The following is a 23,107-nucleotide window of genomic DNA, read 5'->3' on the forward strand; positions in this document are numbered from 1 at the left end:
CAGAGTTTCCATCTTGAAAGTGGAAACTGGCAGACCTGAGAAGCCTCATAACCTGATTCAGAAACATCACCCTCACCACTTTTATTTTTCCTCAATATCCAGCTGGACAAAGAGCTCAGTGTAACACAAAACCTTGCACTCCAAATGCTTTAACAACATTTGGCTGAAAGAAACTAAAACGTATCATTTCCATAAATTTCTTTTCTGAACCTTTTCCAGCTGCACAATATCCTTTTTAAGGTGAGGTGACTAGAACCATACTACAATATCCCAAGTGTGGTTGCACCATAGATTTGTATAACGTCATTATTACACTCGCAGTTTTATTTTCAATCCCTGCACAAACAAGCACAGTTAACAATGAAATGTGATTGTTTTATGTGCTGCACAAAAATATGGAACAGTATATCCCAAACCTGAACTGGATTATGAGTATCACTGAATACTGTTCACAGACTGTGGCTTCTAGTTTTTTGGTCCTCTTACCATTTTATTATCTGCTTGTGCCTGTTTTTCATTAGCTTTTATCATGTTTTAAACCCTAGGGTCCAACACAGTCGCCACTCACCACATATGGCAAAATGGTGATTGACCTCTGGCGAATTGGTGCTTCTACCATCTTTTTTTTTTAAGGTTTTTAAAATAAAATACTTACATACTTGTACCAGTTCAAAAAAGCATCCGTCCTCTGCCCTTAACAATCACAATTTCAGCCTTCATCCTATCTGCTGTGAAATGCACATGCGCTGTGGGCACAGTCCACACACAGACGTTGTTTTTGAACAATGCAAGAATATTGGTGGGGAAATTGGAGGCAGTGTTGAAAGATGTATCTATCTGATCTTACGCCCGATTTCCCTGCACTACTGAATGAAATGATAGATTTCTCACTAATGCTATCAATAAATAATTCAAAACATTATTGTGTATTTTTCTACCTTCAAAAACACATTTTTTGGGGGGTCATGTGGCGAAAATGTTAACTCATCCACCACAATTTTGGAAGTATGAAAAAACTGTTGGAAACTACTGTTTTAAAATACTGGATTTTTGTACATTACTGAACTGCCAGTCAGTGGTTTTAAAGTATTGTGCATTGTTTGGGGCATCATCAAACAAAGAAGTCTCTTATAAATAATATAATAAACCAACTTACATATTAACATTTAAAAAATAAACCAAATGTTTCCACTGCCATGTGCACAAGTTAATTCAAATTTATTATTAATCATGACAATTTTAGCAACAACAGAAACACTGTGTCAAGTACAAGCTCTGCATAGAGACATTTGGAAAAGTCTCCTATTATGCTGCCTACCACCCGTCACTTGTCTGGAGAAGAAACGGTTAGTTCTTGGAGCTTTTCACTAAGGTAGCTGGTATCTCTGTCGGTCAGATTTTCTGAGTCCGTTACGCTTTCCAGCAGCCTATGGCCTGCACAGGGCTTCCCCGTCACTGGATCAATGACTTTTCCAACCTTGTACACAATTTCAGCAAGTTCATGTTTCACATGCTTGCTCCTTGGTACGGGCAAAGTTTTCAGAAGAACAATGTCTCCCTCAATGCACTGCTGCTGAGCATCATGAGCAAAGTACGTTTTCCTCTTGTTGAAGAACTGCAGGACAAGAGAGGAAAGAGCATGGGGATCTTTTGGTGGAGGAAGCGTTGTTTTGACAAGATCAAAATGCACAAAGGCCAGGGGGGGAAATGTCCCAAGTCACACAAGTGAAAAGCGTTGGGTGGATTGGCCAGGATGTTTCTTCAAGAGCCCTTAATTTGGCTTGCAAATAAAAATACTGCCCGCAATAGTGTTTCTGCTTAATGCTTTATGTATCTTATTACAGAGGTTCCCAAAAGGTGGTCTGTGGACCACCAGTGGTTTGCTTTATTACTGTGTCTGTGAGTTTGTGGTTGAAGATGGGAGTTCGCACAGCCATAGCATTAAATATTAACATTGATTTTAGTTGTATACTGCTTGTTTCATTTCTTAGATTGTATTACAATTTGAATTCTATGGAATGCAAATTGTAATGCAATAAATTGCACATCGTCAGGCAGGCTTTTGGGGTGGGTTAGGTTTTTATTGTTATGGTTTTAAATGTTAACGTTTTAATGTATTGTTTTTATCTTGTACGTCGCCCAGAGTGGCTTGACATCCAGCCAGATGGGCGACTAATAAATTTATTATTATTATTATTATTATTATTAAATAAAAGCAGCAATGCAAATACAACTGAAAATAATACAGCTTCTAGCACAGCACGCTGCAATTGCTACAACAGGCAGGAAAATCATTGTCTGCCAAAACCATCAGCAATTTTCAAATGGTCCATGGGGGAAAAAGTTGGGGAACACTGACTCATTATTTATTACATTTAAATCTTTAAAAATGTAAATGTCGATTCCGACTTATGGTGACCCTATGAATAGGGTTTTCATGAGGCTGAGAGGCAGTGACTGGCCCAAGGTCACCCAGTGAGCTTCAAGGCTATGTGGGGATTCAAACCCTGGTCTCCCAGGTCGCAGTCCAACACCTTAACCAAACAGAAATGTGTGCACTGTACATGGTCTGCCTGCCACCCCATTCTATCCCCACAAGAGCCCTAAGAGGTAGGTTAGATTAAGAGACACTGACCCACTATCCATGTAACGCTAAGCTACAACAGAAAAAAAACCTTGGCTATAGCTCATGGCTTATACGGAGTAAGACAAACCATAAGCCTGGGTTTGACTAACATGCTTAGCTAAACCATGGCTTAGCACCCAGTACCATGGCTGCAGAAGGACCAGAAAAGTACACCTGCCATAATCTACTGTCTGGGAAGCCACGTTTGCTGCCAGTCAGTATCTGAAGCCAGATGGACCAAAGGTCTGCCTCAGTATACAGCAACTCCCTATGTTCCTGGGAGGTAATAATTAGGTATGTTAATTCCAGGGTCTACAGGAGCAAATGCTGCAGACATATTTTACTGACATCGCAAAATACAAGATCAAATCTCTTGGTTTTCTGGTCTCCAGAGTGCACCGAAAACTGATACAAGATTCCAGAAAACACAGTCTATTCTAAAAGGCATTTGTCAGTCAAATATAGCTAATGTACGTACATGCCCTACTACCATATCTGGCTAGAACTATAAATGAGGCAACTAGAAAAGTAAGTAACGTAATGAAATGGAAGTTAAAAAAAAATGAAGACATCAATCAATCCCATTTCTTTTTTCAAAACAGGCCAGGCCTTTCAATAGTCTGGCTCAGACAATGCTCTAACTGGGGAACTACATAACAAAAACTACAAGCTGAAAAGTCTAGTTATTCCAGTTGTCATTTCATAAATAAAATAGAGATAAAATAAGTTCTTCTTCCATATACGAGAGCATGGGACACGGAGTGGTAGATTACAAGTTTGAATAGACCCAGAGAAAGGATGTTCAAGTAATGGCCACAAACTAAAATACTGGCCTACTACAGGATGTTGCAAGGGCTACTGAGATAATGTTTATCTGAGATGGTTTGATCACTACTTTAAGCAATACAAGACACAACATAACCATCACCTATTTGCTACATTTGTATCTCATATTTTCCTTAAGGAGTCTTCACAATAGCCCTGTGAGGTAGGTTAGGCTGAGAAAACAACTGGCCCATGGCTATATGGTAAGAGTCATACCTATGGCAGTATCTCCTCTAGGGATAGGGGAGAAATTAATTTAGTCTGCTTTTCACACCAGATCAACCTAACTATGTATTCCTGTACTTGCTTGAAGACTGGAATGCCATCTCCCAGCTGGGTTACACATATCTTCTGATTTTGAAGCACACACAAAAATATGTATTGTACATTGTGCAAAAATGTGTATTTTAGTGGCGAATGCATTGAAAAGTGTGTGCTTTACATAAGAGCAAGTACAAAACGTGTACAAGAGGGGATGGGATGCAACGGGACAGAACATACCTAGGAATGAGTGCCATTGTGACTGAGATGGGATGGAATTACCTGCTTGTCCAATCCCTAATGTCATTTTAGATTCCCCACCGTCATGTAACTCAATCCCAAAGACAACTTTACCTTTAGCAAGTAAGGATCTAGCACCAGCCGTGTTACTCTCACTTTGGCTGTTTTGCGCATTTTGGTTCCAATGACTTTCCCTATGATCCATTTTGCATGGACAGCACCACGCAATGCAGCCATGGCTCAGCTGTGATCGCCCTGTGCAGGAAACAAGAGCATCATTTTAACAGCAAACAGCAACGGGCAGCTATATCATCATTGTAGTTACTTATTTGAGTTATTTCACCATAAGGTCCTGGGGCAGGTCACAGCAATATTTTTTTAAAAAAATTAAAAACAGTTTAAACCTACATAACCTTTTTCTGAAATAACAGTTTCCCCTACATTGTAGCCATGATAATAAATAGGAACATCCCAGGTGGCTGGTCCTGGCAATCCAGGTTCCCAAATCTATCTAGGCTAGTAAAAAGCTGCAAGTCAATACCATGTTGTCTAGATCTTAATCATAAGAAAAAAGTGTTGTGCCACTTTAAATACATTTATTCTGGCATAAGATTTCATAGAGTGCATTTCACCAGATTACGCAGACTCAAGTCCACAAAAGTTTCCATCAAAGGAATAACAAAATGCCCTTTTCTTTTTACTGTAAAGGAGTAACTTAGCTGCCCCTCCATGTACCATCATCAAAGGTACACTTAGGTCTTGAAGAGCAGCCTTTTGCATCAGAGGGCCTGTTTCAGGTGCTACAATTTCCAGACTGGGTAGCAACTGGAGATAGGGCCTTTTCAGTGGTGGCACCCATTATGAAAGACTCTCCTGAAAGATACTTAGCACTTTGTTTTCGCACCAGGTGGAGCCAATTTTGGTCTCCCAAGCTTTTAGTGGATAATTTGTTTTTATTAAAGCTATTTCTCCAGTTTGTTTTGCTTTTTATTTATTTATTATAAATAGTAATAATAGTACATAATATAATTTATATATTGTTTTTGTGATTTAATGCTGAATTATAGATGTTAAGTCTTTATTAGCAGCTGACTTTAGAAACTTTTGCCGGAAGACAAAAATCCTTTAAATAATAAATCCCTAGTGATGGCAGAAATTGAACATGGATTGAGAACCCTGGCCTCACTTAAATAATACAGAATTGTGCATTGTGAACATACCCTTCCTTAGGGGCTCGTCCAGACAATCTGCATATTGAGCATTCATCCTGATTTGCTTGCACAAAGCTTATTCCAGCACAATTTCCACTCTTTACTGAGCATGTTCATTTTCTTCTTAGGAGCAATCGAGAGCTCATCTACGCTAGCACATTAGGCATCCATCCAACAACTCCCAGTTCTGAACCGGTTACTCCAGAAGGACCCGCTCTCGAATGTACCAGAAGACTTCAGACTCTTTATTCATTCCCTATTTAATTCATTCTCAGGAAAGGGACGGCACGCATCACCTAATTGCGCTTTGTTTGGCGCAGAATTTCTAGTAATTCCAAGCCAAACGGTTGCAGACTCATCCCACAGACCCAACACACACAGTTCTTGGACTCCCAGGGCTAAAAGATGGAGCTGGGGCACATTTCAGCTCAGGCTGGGAACCCTAAACGCCCTTACATGGGAGTAAACCCCACTGGACACGCTGAGACTTACTTCCGAGTAGCCACTGTGGACCCAGCACCCCTTCCCCTTTAATCCCGTTGAAAGCGCCTGCTCGCTCTCTGTCTCAAAGCTGGAACCGGGGGCGGGGCCAAGAGCAGGAAAAGGCGGAGCCACCACCGGAAGGACTTGCTTAGTTCCGATTCCGTCTAGGAATCGAGTAGCGAAAGCGAGTGTGGCCTCGTAGGCCCCTTCCGGGACTTGCCGGCGTGGCTCAGCGGGTAAAGGCACCGCAGTGTTGATATGAAGGTTACTGGTTCGGTTATGAATATATAGATAAGACAGTTTAGAAAGCAACGAACACAACTTCACTCAATCTTGCTCTGGATCCCCATAAGGATTCCTTTAATCACCTAATATATATATATAAACATAATTGTGATTAACCAAACAGAGGTTTTTATTATATTCCGCCTTCATCAGCTGCCAACATACAAATGCTGTTACCAAGGTGGCAGTTATAGAGCTTTGAGGATGGAATGCTCAGAGGGGCTTCCTTTGCAGAAGTTTAAGTGATGTTTGTACTGTCCTCCAGGTTCAGGCCATGTGGTGCCAATGTGGCCAGAGAGTAAATCCAAAAGTTCTCCCTTTTGGTCAATGCTGCTGGATCTGCTGGCATCTCTATTGCTGTAATGGAAAAGTCCAACAGGCTGTGACCCTCGATGTTAAAATGCTTTGCAACTGGTTGCTCCACTTTTTTTGTCAAAATTGCTGACTTGTGGTTCCTGAAGCGCAGGTCAGTTGTGGTCTTTCCTACGTATTGGATATGGCATCCTGGTCTTTTGCACTCGATGATGTAAACTATATTGCAGGACCTGCAGGTGATGTTCTGTTTGATATAATATGTCCTGCCTGTCCTAATGCTTGTAAAAGTGGCTGTCTCCCTGAGGTACACACAGGTGATACAGTGTTTGGAGTGACAAGGATGAGACCCTGGATTGGTGATAGGTGGCTTAAGCACAGCTCTCACCAACAGTCTGTGCAAATTAGGAGGTTGGCGAAATGCTATAACAGGAGGCCTGCTGATGGCTCTAGTAAGATGTTCAGAGTTTGCCAGCAATGGGTAGCTCTCCTTGATTGCTCGGTGATAGTTAGGAGATGCTGGATGGAAATCTACCACAAATGGAATCCTTTGCTCACTGCTCTTTGACACCTCAGTATGATGGAGGAGGTTTTCTCTGGACAGAATGGAGGCTCGGTGGATGTTGCAATTCATAATATGTGGAGAACATATATATATATATTTATATATATATGAGTTTATGAATATATTCGTGTAAATATATCTAAAATGCTTACAGTGTTCTTCATGCATTAGCTGTGCAGTGGAAATAGGTTTTATCCCTCTTAGGGTTGCAAGGGTTCCATTGACAATTAACATTGGAAAGATAAATTTCCAGAGGTCACTCCTGAGCAATGTAGAGGGCAGGGGGTTACATGTAAAGTTTCTGCCTATTTATTTATTAAATTTATATCCCACTCTTCCTTCCAGGGCGGCAAACAAAAACACTAAAAGCACTAAAACATCTTATAAAGCAAAAGACTTTAAAACATATTAAAACTTCTTTAGAAAAATCTTTTTTTAAAAAAATGCTTTAAAAACATCTGGAAAAGTAATTCCATCACACAGAGATTGGGATAAGGTCTCTACTTAAAAGGCTTCTTGAAAGAGGAAGGTCTTCAGTAGGCGCCAAAAAGACAACAGAGATGGTGCCTGTCTAATATTTAGGGGGAGAGAATTCCACGGAGTAGGTGCCACAAAACTAAAGGTCCGCTTCCTATGTTGTGCAGAATGGACCTCCTGATAAGATGGTATCTGCGGGAGGCCCTTACCTGCAGAGCCCAATGATCGACTGGGTATATAAGGGATAAGACAGTCAGGTATCCTGGTCCCAAGCTGTATAGGGCTTTGTACAACAGAAGCCCTGCAAATGTGGGAAGAGAAATGATCAGCATTGCTGTTGTTGATGATGATGATAATGGTGTTTTAAGGTAGTCACTCTTTAATGGCAATGTTTCTTTGCCTTTCACAAGTGCATGCCAGGCAGAAATTCAACAAATGAACCATCACAGTTTTTTAAAATCTGGGGAAAGCATGCGTGTCAGATTTGTGTCTGACAACTGGGATGTGGTGATGAGGAAAGTGGCACCTAAAGAATGTCTGTGTCTCTTGTGGCTGATTTTTATTTTGCAACAAAATAAGGTCCCACCCCCACATAAAAAGGAGGGGAAATAGGTGCATTCCTGATACCAAAAAAAATATTGTCCTCATTGTTCTGAATAAAGGGCTGGTTTAATATAGGAACATAGGAAGCCTTGTCTACAATGACTGGCAGTAGCACCCCAAGATTCCAGACAGATCTCTTCCAGCCCTACCTGGAGATGCTGGGAATTGTACTGGGCACTTTCTACAGGCAAAGTAGGTGTTTTACCCACTGAGCTACAACACATCCTACAGAAGCCTCCTGGTCTACCTGCCTGGGGGGGAGAAGCCTCCTGGTCTACCTGCCTGGGGGGGGGGAGAGAAGCCTCCTGGTCTGCCTGCCTGGGGGGGGGAGAAGCCTCCTGGTCTACCTGCCTGGGGGGGGGGGAGAGAAGCCTCCTGGTCTGCCTGCCTGGGGGGGGAGAGAAGCCTCCTGGTCTACCTGCCTGGGGGAGAGAGAAGCCTCCTGGTCTACCTGCCTGGGGGAGAGAAGCCTCCTGGTCTACCTGCCTGGGGGAGAGAGAAGCCTCCTGGTCTACCTGCCTGGGGGGGAGAAGCCTCCTGGTCTACCTGCCTGGGGGGGAGAAGCCTCCTGGTCTACCTGCCTGGGGGAGAGAGAAGCCTCCTGGTCTACCTGCCTGGGGGGGAGAAGCCTCCTGGTCTACCTGCCTGGGGGAGAGAAGCCTCCTGGTCTACCTGCCTGGGGGAGAGAGAAGCCTCCTGGTCTACCTGCCTGGGGGGGAGAAGCCTCCTGGTCTACCTGCCTGGGGGGGAGAAGCCTCCTGGTCTGCCTGCCTGGGGGGGGGGGAGAGAGAAGCCTCCTGGTCTACCTGCCTGGGGGGGGGAGAAGCCTCCTGGTCTACCTGCCTGGGGGGGGAGAAGCCTCCTGGTCTGCCTGCCTGGGGGGGGAGAGAGAAGCCTCCTGGTCTACCTGCCGGGGGGGGGGGAGAGAAGCCTCCTGGTCTACCTGCCTCCGGGGGGGGGGGAAGAGAAGCCTCTTGGTCTACCTGCCTGGGGGGGAGAAGCCTCCTGGTCTACCTGCCTGGGGGGGAGAAGCCTCCTGGTCTACCTGCCTGGGGGGGAGAAGCCTCCTGGTCTACCTGCCTGGGGGGGAGAAGCCTCCTGGTCTGCCTGCCTGGGGGGGGGAGAGAGAAGCCTCCTGGTCTACCTGCCTGGGGGGGGGAGAAGCCTCCTGGTCTACCTGCCTGGGGGGGGGAGAAGCCTCCTGGTCTGCCTGCCTGGGGGGGGAGAGAGAAGCCTCCTGGTCTACCTGCCGGGGGGGGGGAGAAGCCTCCTGGTCTACCTGCCGGGGGGGGGGAGAGAAGCCTCCTGGTCTACCTGCCTCCGGGGGGGGGGGGGAAGAGAAGCCTCTTGGTCTACCTACTGCCATGGAGGGTAGTCCAGGGCTCCCCCGAGGATTCCGTCGGTTCCCCCTCACACAGACACACCTTCCCGGTGCGGTCTCCAGGTCTGCCAAAGTCCTGAAAAGCCCTTCACTAGAAACCTGCAGGCGCATGCCCGGGCGACACGGCCTCAGCGACCAGGACGTGCTGACCGGGAATCTCCCGAAATCTATATTGACCTCCTGGAGCCCCCGAAATTTGGGCGGCTTGGTTTACGTATTGAAATGCATTGACTTTCCGGCCACCAGGTCTTCCCGTTGAACCGCATTGGCTGTTGGAAGGCCAGGTCTACTTATTGAAACGCATGTGCTCAGGAGTCCACATGTCTTCCCTTGGAAACATATTGGCTCTCTGACATGCTTTGACTATCTGGCCACCAGGTCTACCATTTGAGACGAATGGGCCGTTGAACAAAGCTAGGAGATACAGCCTGCCCCCGAAATCTCGCCTTCCCAGTTTATCCGTTGAAATGTAATGACTTTTATGTGCATATTGAAACGCATTGGCTCTCTGGACGCCAAGTCTCCCCAGTGAAACGCGTGAGGTTTTCTTCCTCCAGGTCTACCCATTGAAATGCATGGGCTGTCGAACGTCAAGTCTAACCCTGTTAATCCTTGAGCTAGTGTAAGTTTCTCATCCGTAGACCTGGTCTACCTGTGGAGAGGATGGTAGCCTCTCCACTGCTGCCCATGGTGTAAGCCGCATGAATCATACACCCCTCACGCAAGGAGCACTTCCACAGCCGCCGGGGAGGGCCCAGGATCCCACGTAGGATCGCCACGCACGCTCATAGGAGAAGTTTGTGCCACCATGTCAGCCAGGCGCCGCCCCTCACCTGTATTGTACACCGCCCAGAGAGCCTTCTGGCTTAGGGCGGTATATAAATTAAATTAAATAAATAAAAAATAAATATTGCACCCACAGTGCTTTCCTGTCAAGTGTCTTGACACCACATTTCCCACGCCCCATCGTGGGAAGGGTTTTGTCACTTTCACCGTTACCTACTCCTAAATGTCTTTTTTCTCCATGGACTATATATTGGGTTCACTGCATTTGATCTGACGGTGGACGAGCTCCCCAGAGCGGACCATTCCCGTGCATCAGGTCTGGACTTAGGGGGATGAAGGCCTCACCACCTCTCCTCCCCGGACAGGGGGGGGAGCAAGGGAGGGCGAGCGCCTGCAAAGAGCCCTCAGCCACACGCCTATGGTACACGGCGCACGGGGCGATTGATCTTCAACCAACAAATTCAGAGCCAGCTGCGTTCATCATCATTTGCCGGTTGCGGGGGGCACGCGCCCCTCCACAAAATACCTCTGGGGTCGTCAAAAGATGGGATTCATCACCCGGGCGCTCAGCCCGGCCCGAGGCCCCGCCAGTGGGGGCCTCGCAACCACGTGTGGAGCCTCGCCGTTCCCCATCCTCGCCTTGGCCACACACTGTTCAGACGAGGCCGCGCGAGTCTTTGAACCACCGCCCCAGAGGGCGCCAGGTACACGTTAAATCATCTGTCCCAAGCCTTGGCCACTTCCCGCACATTGCAGCATGGGAGCCATCGTCACCGGCAGTCCACAACCACTGGCGATGGGGCGCAGACGAGACCCGCGCCCCCTCCGTCCTCCCCTTTCACCCTTCGGACCTCCTGGTCCCCGTTTTACTGCGCGCGTCCGCCGGGAGGCTGCCGTCCCTCCCTGAGTCCCGGACGCGCACCCACATCCTCCCTTCCCATTCGCGAAGGGCAGGCAAGGCAGGCTAGAGGGGCGCGCGGCACAGCGCCAAGGCAGGAGCCAGTCGCTCGACGGGGAGGGTTTCCGCGAGCAGCAGGGAGCGGGGACACAGCATAGCCTGGGCCGTCGGCCGGCCCTGAGCGCGCACCCAGGGCTTCATCTCCGCGGCTCTCTCCATCGATGGGCCTCGAGCCTCGCCTGGGAGTCGCCACCCAGGCCCTCGCGCTCTCATCCCATTGATGGTACTACCAGAGGCTCAGCTACAGGACGCTCCCCACGCTGGGATCGGGGAGCCCACCGCATGGTGGAAGGAATGGCAACGCTCCTATCACGGACCTCAGAAGCTACAGGAGATCGCCCCCTTGGCGGCGGGCGGGGTCCACCATCAGAGGGAGCCAGCATGGCATGCCCTGTTGTACCCCTGTGCAACTCACTTTGGCAAACCCCTGGGGGTTGTCGGCTCTGCCGAGCACGGACGTGCGTCCCGCACGTTAAATCATCTGTCCCAAGCCTTGGCCACTTCCCGCACATTGCAGCATGGGAGCCATCGTCACCGGCAGTCGACAACCACTCGCGATGGGGCGCAGACGAGGCCCGCGCCCCCTCCGTCCTGCCCTTTCGCCCTTCGTCCCGCTGGGGCTAGCTCGCAGGAGCTCCAGCTCCAGGTCGAGAAAAGCGCCCTTTACAGCCGCGTAGAGTAGGGAGGAACCGCCCCCCACCGGAGCACTGGCCCAGAAGCCAGCCCGCGGGGGTCCCTCCCTCACGCGGCTGTCACTGCCCAATCGGTCGGCCACGAGGCGAGGGCGAGTTCAGTAACCCGCCGCTCGAGGGACCTGGAGCACTGGCGCCCTCCGCTCACAACCTCGGACGAGGCTGCTCCTCAGCGGTCTTCCGCTCCCTTCTCCATGCCAAGTCACTCCAAGAGTCTTGGACACACTGTCCCGATATATCTCCGCTCACACGCCTGAGCGACCTCGGTGCCGGGAACTCCTGGAACCCATTCCGCGTAAGCTCCACGGATCCGTCCCCATCGAGACTTCCGTAGGGCTTCTTCCTCCAGGTGTACCCGTCTCTGCCCACCGTCGGTAGACCAGGGCTCCCCCTGGGACTTCAAATTCCCCCCACACCTTCCCCGGATCGGTCTCCAGGTGTAGGGGGGGGGGCGAGAGGCCTGCTGGTCTACCTACTGCCATGGAGGGTAGACCAGGGCTCCCCCAGGGACTTCGTCGGTTCTCCCCCCACACACACCTTCCCCGGAGCAACCTCCAGGTCTACGGCTCAGGCCGCGGCAGGGAGAGGGGCTCCTGGCTTCTGCAGGGGTCCCTGGATGAGCTCACGGGTGGGCTGTCTCTGAGGGCAGGCTGCTGCTGGTGGTGCCCCCTCCCCGGGAGAGGCTTTGTGAGGTCATCGAGTGAGCGCCTCTAAGGCCTGGCCTGCCTGCTGCTCCCCTGGCCGATGTCAGCGGGTAGGCTTTGTGAGGTCAGCCGGTGTGTGTCTCCATAGGGCCTGCCTGCCAGCCAGCTTGCTACATCCTCCCTCCTTCCTATGAGGCCAGCGTCTGTCTGAAAGGCCTGCCTGCCTGCACCCTTTGCTCCTCCGGGAGTAGGGCCGCTAAATCCAAGTCGGAGGGGAGAGAGAAAAGAGGGGGAGAGTCAATCTTCATCCCTGGGGAGGGGGAGAAGATGCAGGCTTAAACCCAGGCAGGCTTAATCCTGGGGGGAGAGGGGAAGGGCAGCGGGGAAGATGCAGGTTTAAACTCGGGTACGAGGGGGAGGAATGCTGGCTTAAACTCGGGGGCAGGGGGGAAGATGCAGGCTTAATTATGGGGTAGAGTGGAAGGAGAGTGGTGAAGATGTAGTCTAAAACCAGCGGGGAGAAGAGTCAATCCCGGGGGGGAGAGAAGGGGAGGGGGGAAGATGCAGGCTTAAACCGGGGTGGGAGGGGAAGGGGCGGGGGAAGATGCAGGCTTAAACTCGGGGGGAGGGGAGGGGGGAGCCTTAAACACGTATGGGCTGTTGGGACACCAGGTCTACCCATTGAGACGTATGGGCTTTTCTGCCCCCAGGTCTACCCGATGAAAGTCAAGGCCTCTCCGCACGGAAAGGGGAAGGGGAGGGCGGAAGAAGCAGGTTGAAACCCGGGGGGAGGGGGAGCCTTAAACCTATTTCTCTGACCTTTTTGGTGAGCGTTAACTTGAACCCAGCTCTTTTCTGTATGCACAGAGATCAGGATGCACTAGAGACTCTCTGTATGATTGCTGCTTGTATCTTACCTGGGCCCAGCCCCACACATCACGCTTTATGAAGGATAACATAAGACAGATGGATGTTATTAATGTGAATCCAAAATCCACAGCTAGGCCATGCCTTTCTTAGTACTAACCACAGTGCCAGGAAATAGCGAGCAAGCTTTTGAGTTCTGCAGAGCTCTTCATCAGGCAAGATGTTACACAAAGTGGGGAGAGATAGTGCAGGAAAAATAATGTCCACATCATTATCATCAATGTTATTGTTATTTTTTAAATGTTTCTTCTCCCCCTCCCTCTTTTTTTTTTTTTTTTGCTTTGATGAAGAGCTTTGCAGAACTGGACAGCTTGCTCGCTATTTCCTGACATTTTGGTTATCAATGCTAAGCCTGCCTTGATTTCTCCACCGTGCTGGATTGAGACCAAATCCAGTGCCAAAAGGTTGCTGTTTATTTCCCCCTGCAGTGTGGGGAAATAGCGAGCAAGCTTTTGGGTTCTGCAGCCCCCTTGATCGGGCAAGGTTATACAAAGCGAGGAGAGAGGAAAAACCTTCTCATCTTCCTCTTCCGTCCTCCCTTTTGCTTTGCGTAACCCCTGCCGAAGAGCTCTACAGAACTGAAAAGCTTGCTCGCTGTTTCCTGACCTTCCGCTTGGAAATGCTACGCCTGCCTTGATTTCGCCGCCGCGCGAAGGGATTGCAACCGGAGACGCGCTGCCGAGAGGTTGCGCTTCCCTTTCGCCCTGGAGCGTTGCTGCTCAGAAATCCCCAGCGATGGCAACGTGGGAGGAGCCTCCCCAGCACCCAGGCAGGAAACGGCTCGCCATCACCTGGGAAAGGCGATTTCTCCGAGCCGTCTGACACACACTAGCCACGGGGAAACAAAGGGAAGGCAGCCCACGCCGCCAGAGCTGCCCTTCGGCTGTGGTTTCGTGCACCGGTCAGGGCTGTCCAAGATGCAGCCTTTAGAATAAAGCAATGCTCGGCTGCAGCTCCTTTATTTTTAATGCATTCGCTTCCTTGATTCCGAGCAGGCATTGAGAAGACAGTTTGCCTGCGGCTGTGGCACCGAAGCGCCCAGGAATATCAGAGCGAGCAAGGTAAGCCGACTGCCTGGCCTCCCTGGGACTGAGCCAAAGCAGCGAGGGGGGATTATTTAAGGAGCAGCGTGCTAGAAGGGCACTTGTGTTTAATTCTCTGGGTTCCCCTGCCGGCCTTTCCACGTCTCCTTGGGAGTCAGCCCCCTTGAGTTCTGTGGGACTGACGCCAAGGGAGGGGTGTCTAGGGTTGCAGCCTGGGTTTTGTTTGCCTTAGGAGGAAGGGTGGGATATAAATTGAATAAATAGATAGATATGTGAAGGCCCACGGGGAAAAAACCCTGGGGGGAAAAACACCCACAACGCACAATTTTTCAGCCCCCCCCCCCGGCCTTCACTCCTTGACTTCAGCCAAGTCAGGGGGGGGGAACAGAAACGGAATTATTTGGCTCTCCCTGGCATTAGCTCTTCCTCCACCTCCTCCCTGGGCTGCCTGCCTTCTGCCCTGCCTACTGTGTGAAGCTTGTTAAATTCCCCCAACCCCAGAGGTCTAGCCCCTGCATTTCCTCAGGGAAGCTCTGCAGTCATGTGCTCCCCTCTCCCCTTGTCAAACCTCCAGGGCAGCAATACTTTGACTGGAGCGCTGTTTTTTTCCTCTAAAGGCAGCATTCTGGGCCGGCCTATCTTGAGGCAGAGCGAGGCAGCCGTCTCAGGCGGCAGATGCTGGGAGGCAGCCAGCCATAGGAAGGGTTTGGGAGCGACAACAGCCCACCCCGAACCAAACAGCTGCCTTCAGTTATGGTGGAGGAGACCACCAATGTTTCTTTGTTTATGTATTATTTGTTGCATTTATATCCCACCTTTTCTCCAAAGAGCTCAAGGTGGCGTACAAACATGGGTCTCCCACTCTTCGTTTAACCACACAACAACCCTGTGAGGTAGGTTTAGGCTGAGAGGCAGTGACTGGCTCAAGGTCACCCAATGAGCTTTATGCCTGAGTGGGGATTTGAACCCAGGTTTCCCAGGTCCTGGTCTAAGTAAGATTCATCTGCCAGTCCTGTCGGCTTCTGAGCATGGATTTGGGGGTGGGCATATCTTTGTTGCATGTCCATGAGCTCTGGTGTTAGGAGAGAGGGAGATAGATTTTTCTCTGCTAGTGTAGACATTAAGCAGGATGGTCTGATGGCATGGCTCTGTCAAAGTCAGTTCCCTGTTGTTCCTAAGAGCTGTGCTACCACCCATGCTCTGTGAGGAGGGACTTTTGTTGTCTGGGATGGTGCAAAGAAAATGTTTTTAGTTAGGAGCTGTCAGTGGCAGCTAGAGAGAAGGGAGGAGTTCTGTTCAGTTGCCATGTAAAGGCGCACCTACCTATTTTGCACGTTCAGAAAGAATATGTGACCCATCCTTTGAAATTCACATGCATACAAAACGCGTCTCCTGGGGTAATGCATATTTTCGTGAGAAGAATGCCCAGAAATGCATTACATTGGGGAAACTGCATTGCAAAAAATGTGCATGTTAGACAAAGCTGCATGCAAAAATGTGTATATTAGGAGAAATTAGTGCTAAAATGCTGACGTTTTCATGAAGACTTAAAAAAACCCAAAGACTTATTTATTTATTTTATTTATTAAATTTATATCCCGCCTTCCCCCCGCAGAAGGAGCCCAGGGCGGCAAACAAAAACACTAAAAATGCTCTAAAACATATTAAAACATGTTTTAAAACATTACAACAAAACAGCTGATTTCACTGGGTCATCTGGACTTCTAGTGGTCTGAGAAAAATCTGCCCCTTTCTATGAATATGGGTATGTTTATCTGTTGCTATTATCACTTTAAAAACATAGGTTAAAACATAAAATGTCTACAGGGAGCACTATTTTAAGTTGGAACACTTCTAATAATGAAGAAGATGGTACAAAATAAAGTGTAGTCCTCCTAACATCTCTCCCTGGTCTACAGCCTGGATTACAAAGCTCTGAACACTTTTCGCCTCTCTTTCCTTGCAGGGGAGGTGTTTATTATTTATATGTTTGTTTATTGCCAAGGCGGCAAACAAGCACACTAAAAGCACTTTAAAGCATCCTAAAAGCAAAAGACTTTAAAACATACTAAAACAAAACAGTCTTTAAAAAAAATTAAAACATCTTTTTTTAAAAAAAGCTTTAAAAACACCTAAGCAAGCAACTCTAACACAGATGCAGACTGGGGTAAGGTCTCTAGTTAAAAGGCTTGCAAACTGGTGTGGGCGTGTGGAGAGCGGACCTTTGGACTGGGAGAAACAAGGAACAGAAAGGGACAGGCTTGCCCATCTTCAGCGGCAACCAAGTGCGCGCCCTCCCAGCCTTGAACTCCTAGGAGGAGGTATAAGATGTTCAGTGAGACTATACGCGCAAGGGCGAAAAAAGCAGGCTGCACTTTGGGGAAAGGTGTGGTGCAAGAGGAGGGAGAGAAGATGGATGGTGGTCAGCTTTCTTTGGGCTTCCCAGATCTCCTAGCAGACTGGGTTTATAGCTTTTATAGAAACATTCAATCCATTCATTGGCACCACCCATTAAGACAAGGGTTGGTCAGCTTGAGGGCGCTGGGGCAGATCCTTCCTACGAAGCCTTTTTTTTTTTTTAATCTGGCTGCTGACAGCCCCTTCCAAATTTTAATTAGGATATGATGATGAATCTTTTTTTGGCCTGCAGCCTGCACTGGAAAACAACGCATTTGCCAAGATACTTTTGTGCTGAAAGGCAGGACATTTAAATGTCATCTCTGTGTTGAGTAAGCATATGATAGCCAATTGTTTGCCGTCTTATCTGCAGCCTGGGGCACCCTGTTTTGCCTTGCCAATATTATTCCCCCCCAGCTCTTGCCTGATTTAAGGGCATGATAGACGTTCATCAAAGTGTGTGGTGGAGAGACAGTGGAGAGAGAGACTTCCCTTTCTCAGGAAACCTGATCAGCTTTTGCCACCCTGGTGCCCTCCAGACTTTTTGGACTACAACTCCTTATCAGCCCTAGCCAGCATGACTTCGCATAAGAACATCAGAAGAGCCTGCTGGGTCCGGCCAAAGGGGGCCCACCTAGTCCAGCATCCAGCTCTCACAGTGCCCACCCTCAATGGGAAGCCCGCAAGGAAGGACCTGAGTGCAAGAGCAACTCTCCCCACTTGTGATTCTCAGCAACTGGCCTCTGACAAATGGCTAGTAAGCACTGATAGCCTTATCCTCCATCCTCTTTGCAAACCATCCAAGTTGGTGGCCATCACTGCTTCATCAGGTTGGCGAAGGCAGACTGTAAAGTTCTCTGGGCATGAACCTATTGGTTCCCTCCCCCCCCCAACATTCCTATGTTACTCTGTATAGCACCCCTCAGAGTGAACTGACGGTCAGTGCCTGCAAACCATTTTTGCAGAACGCTTTGCAAGCCCTGGTGATCAGCTGATTGTGCCTGCAAATCACAGGTCCCCTCTGTGAGGGAGGTTTGGAGGGTGTTGACAAGGGAGAGGGCTCCCTGTCTGTGGAACGCACTCCTCAGTAAGGTCTACTTGGCGCCTTTGCTGACATCTTTTCAGCACCAGGCAAAGACTTGCCTTTTCCCCCAGGCATTTGATAGACGGAGATGTTGTTTCGTTAATGCCATGCTGCTGATGCTTCCTGTCGCTGTGGGGGTGGGTGGGGTTTTTTTGCTGTTTGTTTTGTTCTGATGGTATGATGCATTTTTTGTTTTGTTTTATTTTCAACAGTGTTTTAAGCAGAGCTTGGAAAAGTCACTTTTTTTGAACTACAACTCCCATCAGCCCAATCCAGTGGCCATGCTGGCTGGGGCTGATGGGAGTTGTAGTTCAAAAAAAGTAACTTTTCCAGGCTCTGGTTTTAAGTCGCTTGGAGGCTTCAGGGAACAAGCGACTGGCAAATCTAATAAATCATAATAATATATGATGGGTGTGGGGGCTGAACCGGGGGCTGATGGGCTTAATTAGGCCCTTGGGCTGGAGGTTCCCCACCACCGAAGTAGATTAATCGTGCTTTCTTAATCATAGCTATAATTATTTTGTGGCTGCTCTTGCCACAGCACTTCATCTCCTCCAAGGGCAGCATTTGGGGCTTTGGAGTTTAGAGAAGAAGAGGAGTAAGTAGGAGACGTGATCGAGGTTTATAAAATGAGGCAGGGTGTGAAGAAAGCGGACGGAGAAGGCGTGCCTTTCCTCTCTCTGGAAATTCGGGCTCTGGGTCACCCAACGAAGCAGGTGGGTAGAGATCCAGGAGAGACGAAGCAAAGAAAAGGACTTTTGCACACAACGTGTAATTGTGGAATTGCTTGCCATAGCGAGTGGTGCTGGTCACTAGTGCAGGCGGCTTTTAATGGGAATAGGGCCTTACATGGTTTGGGACTCAACCCTGCATTGCTGTAGTACTGATGACACTTTGTTGAGGTATATGATGCGATATATGATGCGGGTGCCTCTGGTGGTTTCTTCCATCTGGTCAGAAATTAGGATTCATGTTAACTTTGTTTTGGAAACACTTTCGATACTTTCCGATATCAACAGTCGTATTCTGTTTTTAAATGGAGTTCTTCTGATGTGGGAACTAACAGATAGGGTCCACTTTTGTTGCCGGTGAGCCCTTAGGGTTGGAAAGAGACTTCTACTGCAAGGCTGGAATGATAAGCACCTTCAGAATATCTTGCTGCTCTTTCTACATTTGAACGTATAATCATCAAATTCGTTTGGCTATCTGTTTGGCTATATAGACTGCCTATATTAATCCATATGTTTAAATCAGGCTCGCTGGAATATTTTTATTGATAAAGTCAGCTGGTGACATTTCTCTTTTCCACTCTGCCATATTTGCAAAATAAAGATGCTGAGAATCACAAGTGGGGTGAGTTGCTGTTGTGCTCACGTCCTGCTTGTGGGCTTTCTGTAGCCAAGCCACTGTGACAACAAGATGCTGGATTAGATGGGTTGTGGCCTGATCCAGCAGGTGTCCTCTGATGTTCTTAAAAATAAAAATAAAAAGTACTGAAGCAGCCCCCCTTCCCACTATCTCCCACCCTGAGCTTTAAAATCCCCGAAGGAGACCCTAGTTGGGGTTCTGCCTGTGTTTTGGGGGTTTGTGATCCGTCAACCCAGGGAGAGGGCCTTTTCTGCTGTGGCACCCCACTTGTGGCGCTCCTTCCATTAGATCAGTGGTTCCTAACCCTTTATTGGATCACAGCAGACCCCTTTGAGTATCTGATGAAAGCTATGGAATCTCCAGATTCAACAGAAGTATATTATTTTCTTATTCCTTATTTCCTATTACTACATTTATACTCTGCCCATTTTATTCTCTCAGCAACCCTGTGAGGTAGGTAAAGCTGAGAGACAGTGACTGGCCCAAGGCCACCCAGTGAGCTTCCTGGCTGAGTGGAGAATTGAACCCAGGTCCTAGACTGGCTACACCACTACTACACCACGCTGGCTCTGAGTTTACCCTTTGCTACAAGTGGTGCGTCATAACAATATCTTGTTACATCAGTTCACAGATCAAACCAAGCTATTCAGCAAAATCAGATTAAGTAATTACACATTTCCTCCATCTGTTAAAGAAAGATATCTCAGGCTGCAATCCAGATCCCTGGCTGGCAGTGGCAGGACATTATGGAGTGGCATAGCCACCACCATGTCCCCAACACTACCGCTTGTACAAGGTGGCAGGGGTGTGGGAGAAGAAAAAGTGCCTCTTTGCTGTGCCATCTCCCAGGCTCTGGTGCAGCAAAGAGGCCTGCATTGGGCTCACTGCCGTAATATGCAGTTGGTACTCTGCTTAGAGGTCAAACCCTGGGAAAGGGGTGTGCGTCTGAGTGAAAGTGCCGATGATTCTGCCACAGAGCATGTTGTCTTCTTTTCCTGAAGCTGCTTGTCTGTGCTGTGGAGTTCTCGGTGCGGCTTTTAAAATTGTTTTTTAAAAATGTGTTTTTAAATTTGTATATTTGTTTTTAATGTTTTAATTGTTGTAAAGTGCCCGGAGAACTTCGGCTATGGGGCGGTATACAAATGTAATCAATCAATCAATTTCCTGCAGGGATGAAAATATGTCCATCGCGGGTCTGAAGAAGAAGCAGCCCAAAACCTTTAAAGTGAAAGTGACAACGATGGAAACAGAAATGGAGTTCAGCTGTGAGGTGAGCGGTTTTTCTTTAAAAAACATTTTTTTTTTAAATTGGACCGGAATCGAAGGGCAAAAATATTTCCCTGGACACTTCAGTGCTGCAATATAAAATTATGCATGGTGTAGAGAGAGTGGAGAGGGCAATGTCTGGCTCACTCTTTCATGACATGTGGAGACATCCGACGAAGCTGAATGCTGGAAGATTCAAGACACACAAAAGAATTTTTTTCCTTCGCAGCATGCAGAGTTAAACTATGGAATTCACTCCCACAGCAGCGATGGCTATAATGTTTTCCCTGTCACAGGCAGGGTTCCTCTGAATACTAGTTGCTAAGGATCACAAGTGGAGAGAGCGGTTTGAACTCAGATCCCACTTGAGGTGTCCGGTTGGCTTCTGGGAGAACAGGAGGCTGAACGAGATGGTCCTTTGGCCTGATGCACCAGGCTCTAGCTCTGATGGGTTCAGATGTGGGGTGGGTAGGTTTGCACAGGTCAGAGTTTCTGTTATCAACTTTGATTGGTGCACCAGCTACCGCTGTTCCTGGACAGGGATAGCTTTGCTATTGGGGTGCACCCATTGCTAACGTCACGTTTAGACCACTGTGGTGTGCTGAATGTGGGGCTACCTTTGCACCTAGAACAGAAGATCTGCAGCTAGTGCAGAATACTGCAGCTAAGCGTTGAAAGATCTGTGCTGCTGCCTATTAGACGCCAAGTTCAAGGTTTCGTTAAGCCCCAAACAAACTGGGACCACGATACTTAGCAGACTGCCTCCTCCTGTACAGACCAAGTCAGTGTAAGACCTTCTGAGGATTGTCACTTTGTGGCCGTGTGGAAGGGGGCTTCTTGGTGATAGCCCCTGCAGTCTGGAATGCCTTCCTTTGGGTGATTTGTGAAGTGGAGACAGAAAGGGTCTTTGAGCGCCTCTTAAAAACTTACATGTTTACCCTAGCTTTCCTGGACTCTTGACTCTCAGTTTTTTTATTTGTTTCGTACAGTTTTAAGTGTGATATACAGTTGCTTTTGTTTTTATCTCATTTTAAGGAAATGTTTATTGAATGTCATATTTTTATTTATGCAAACAGCTGAGATTTTTATTTTTTTAAGCGGCATACATTTTGAATGAAAGAATGAATTAAACCAGCATTTCAGGGAAAAGAGTAGGCTGAATCTTTCCCTTCTATGTGTAGGGGTGTATATAACAATGTAAAGGAGTACCATTAAAACTTGCAGTCCCTAAGTCAAGGACAATATTCTTGTCGCTGGATCTCCAAGCTTGCAAGTGCACAACTGGTGTGCCATGACAGTCTTCTGTGAAAAATAAATTAGTTAAGTAATTGAGACTGTTAGCTGTGTTTCTGAATGATAGTTCTCATGCTGCCTCCCTCCCAAGTGTCTGTTTGGGGTCAGGTAATTTCTGGCCTATAATTTGGGCATCTCTTGTGCCTGATGTGAAGAAGAAAAAGAAAACAAATTAATATGAACTTGTATTCTCCAGCTTGTTGCTGAGGTCTGCCTTTGAAGCTGCCTTGGCGCCGTCACAAAAGATCTCTTAACCACTCGTTCTGTGTGATCAGACATTATACTCTTAAAGTTCTTTCCTTCTCTGGAAAACCAGATGAAATATGTGTGGGAGGGTTGTGTGTGTGGGTGTAAGTAAATGCAGTTGTACAGATCTGCCATCTGCTAAAAGAGAGGGGAAGGTTCAAAATGCGAGCCTGCAGATCTGGGAAGAGATTGAACACAGGAATAGGAAGCGTGCAAAGATTTACAAACCATTGTTTCCAGGAAACTTTGCTAACATTAACCATAGTTAGCATCGGTGCAGATGTAATGCTGAACCATAAAGACTTAAGAGGAGTCCTGCTGGGTCAGGCCAAAGGCCCATCAAGCATTTTGTTCTCACAAGTGGCCAACCAGACTGGAGTGCAGCAGCGAGTCTCCCCCAATTGTGATTCCCAGCAACGGGCATCCAGAGGCATCCTGCCTTTGACAATGGAGGCAGTACATAGCCATCAAGGCTAGTAGCCATTGATAGCCTTATGCTCCATGAATTTGTTTAAACCTGCCATCCAAGTTTGTGGCTGTCACTGCACCTTGGTAGTGAATTGCAGTTTAACTATGTACTGTACGAAACAGTTCTTTTTTTTCCTCATAGAATCATAGAGTTGGAAGGGGCCTACAAGGCCATTGAGTCCAACCCCCTGCTCAGTGTAGGAATCCATCTTAAAGCATCCCCGACAGGTGGCTGTCCAGCTGCCTCTTGACGGCCTCCAGTGTTGGAGAGCCCACCACCTCCCTAGGTCATGGGTTCCATTGGCGTACTGCTCTAACAGTTAGGAAGTTTCTCCTGAAGTTCAGTTGAAATCGCTTCCCATTATTTTTTGTTCTGCACTTTGGGATGATCGAGAAGCGATTCTGTCCCTCATCAATATGACAACCTTTACTTGAAGAGTGCTATCCTGTCTCCCCTCAGTCTTCTCTTCTCCAGGCTAAAAATGCCCAGTTTTTTCAGTCTCTCCTCATAGGGTTTTGTTTCCAGTCCCCTGATCATCCTTGTTGCCCTCTCTGAATCTGTTCTGGTGGGTTTTTTTTACTTTTTTGGTCTGTCCTGAATCTTCCAACATTCTGCTTCATTAGATGTCCATGACGTCTAGTGTTATGAGGGAGGGAGAAAAACTT

The 23,107-nt window shown here is 48.0% G+C and overlaps 3 protein-coding genes across 10 annotated transcripts in view; 1 reads left to right on the forward strand and 2 right to left on the reverse strand.

Annotated features, from left to right (window-relative positions):
- CCT6A (chaperonin containing TCP1 subunit 6A) overlaps positions 1–23,107 on the reverse strand; it is a 182,096-nt gene that overhangs the window by 57,987 nt on the left and 101,002 nt on the right. The window lies entirely within an intron of this gene.
- MRPS17 (mitochondrial ribosomal protein S17) lies at positions 1,200–11,713 on the reverse strand. 4 transcript variants are annotated; one of them, XM_061605262.1, is made up of 3 exons: positions 11,429–11,713; positions 4,067–4,207; positions 1,200–1,615 (listed from the first exon to the last, which is right to left on the reverse strand). In XM_061605262.1, exons 2-3 carry the CDS (start codon positions 4,187–4,189, stop codon positions 1,325–1,327), a joined length of 414 nt encoding a protein of 137 aa, XP_061461246.1. In that variant the 5' UTR covers positions 4,190–4,207; positions 11,429–11,713; the 3' UTR covers positions 1,200–1,324. The 4 variants fall into 4 exon arrangements, with proteins under 4 accessions (XP_061461246.1, XP_061461245.1, XP_061461248.1 ...); XM_061605261.1 differs by lacking the exon at positions 11,429–11,713 and adding an exon at positions 5,656–5,818; XM_061605264.1 differs by lacking the exon at positions 11,429–11,713 and adding an exon at positions 5,173–5,615.
- Positions 11,800–23,107, forward strand: part of LOC133374391 (merlin-like) — a 35,349-nt gene continuing 24,041 nt past the window's right edge. The window contains exons 1-3 of one of the 4 annotated variants that reach the window (XM_061605256.1): positions 11,800–12,000; positions 14,272–14,337; positions 20,339–20,438. In XM_061605256.1, the coding sequence (XP_061461240.1) occupies positions 20,349–20,438 (90 nt within the window). In that variant the 5' untranslated portion in view covers positions 11,800–12,000; positions 14,272–14,337; positions 20,339–20,348. Of the gene's footprint in view, positions 12,001–13,893; positions 14,338–20,338; positions 20,439–23,107 lie in introns of those variants that run through there. The other 3 variants (XM_061605258.1, XM_061605257.1, XM_061605255.1) reach the window with 3 other exon arrangements.

Source organism: Rhineura floridana, chromosome 21, assembly GCF_030035675.1.
Source record: "Rhineura floridana isolate rRhiFlo1 chromosome 21, rRhiFlo1.hap2, whole genome shotgun sequence".
Taxonomy (NCBI): Eukaryota; Metazoa; Chordata; class Lepidosauria; order Squamata; family Rhineuridae; genus Rhineura; species Rhineura floridana.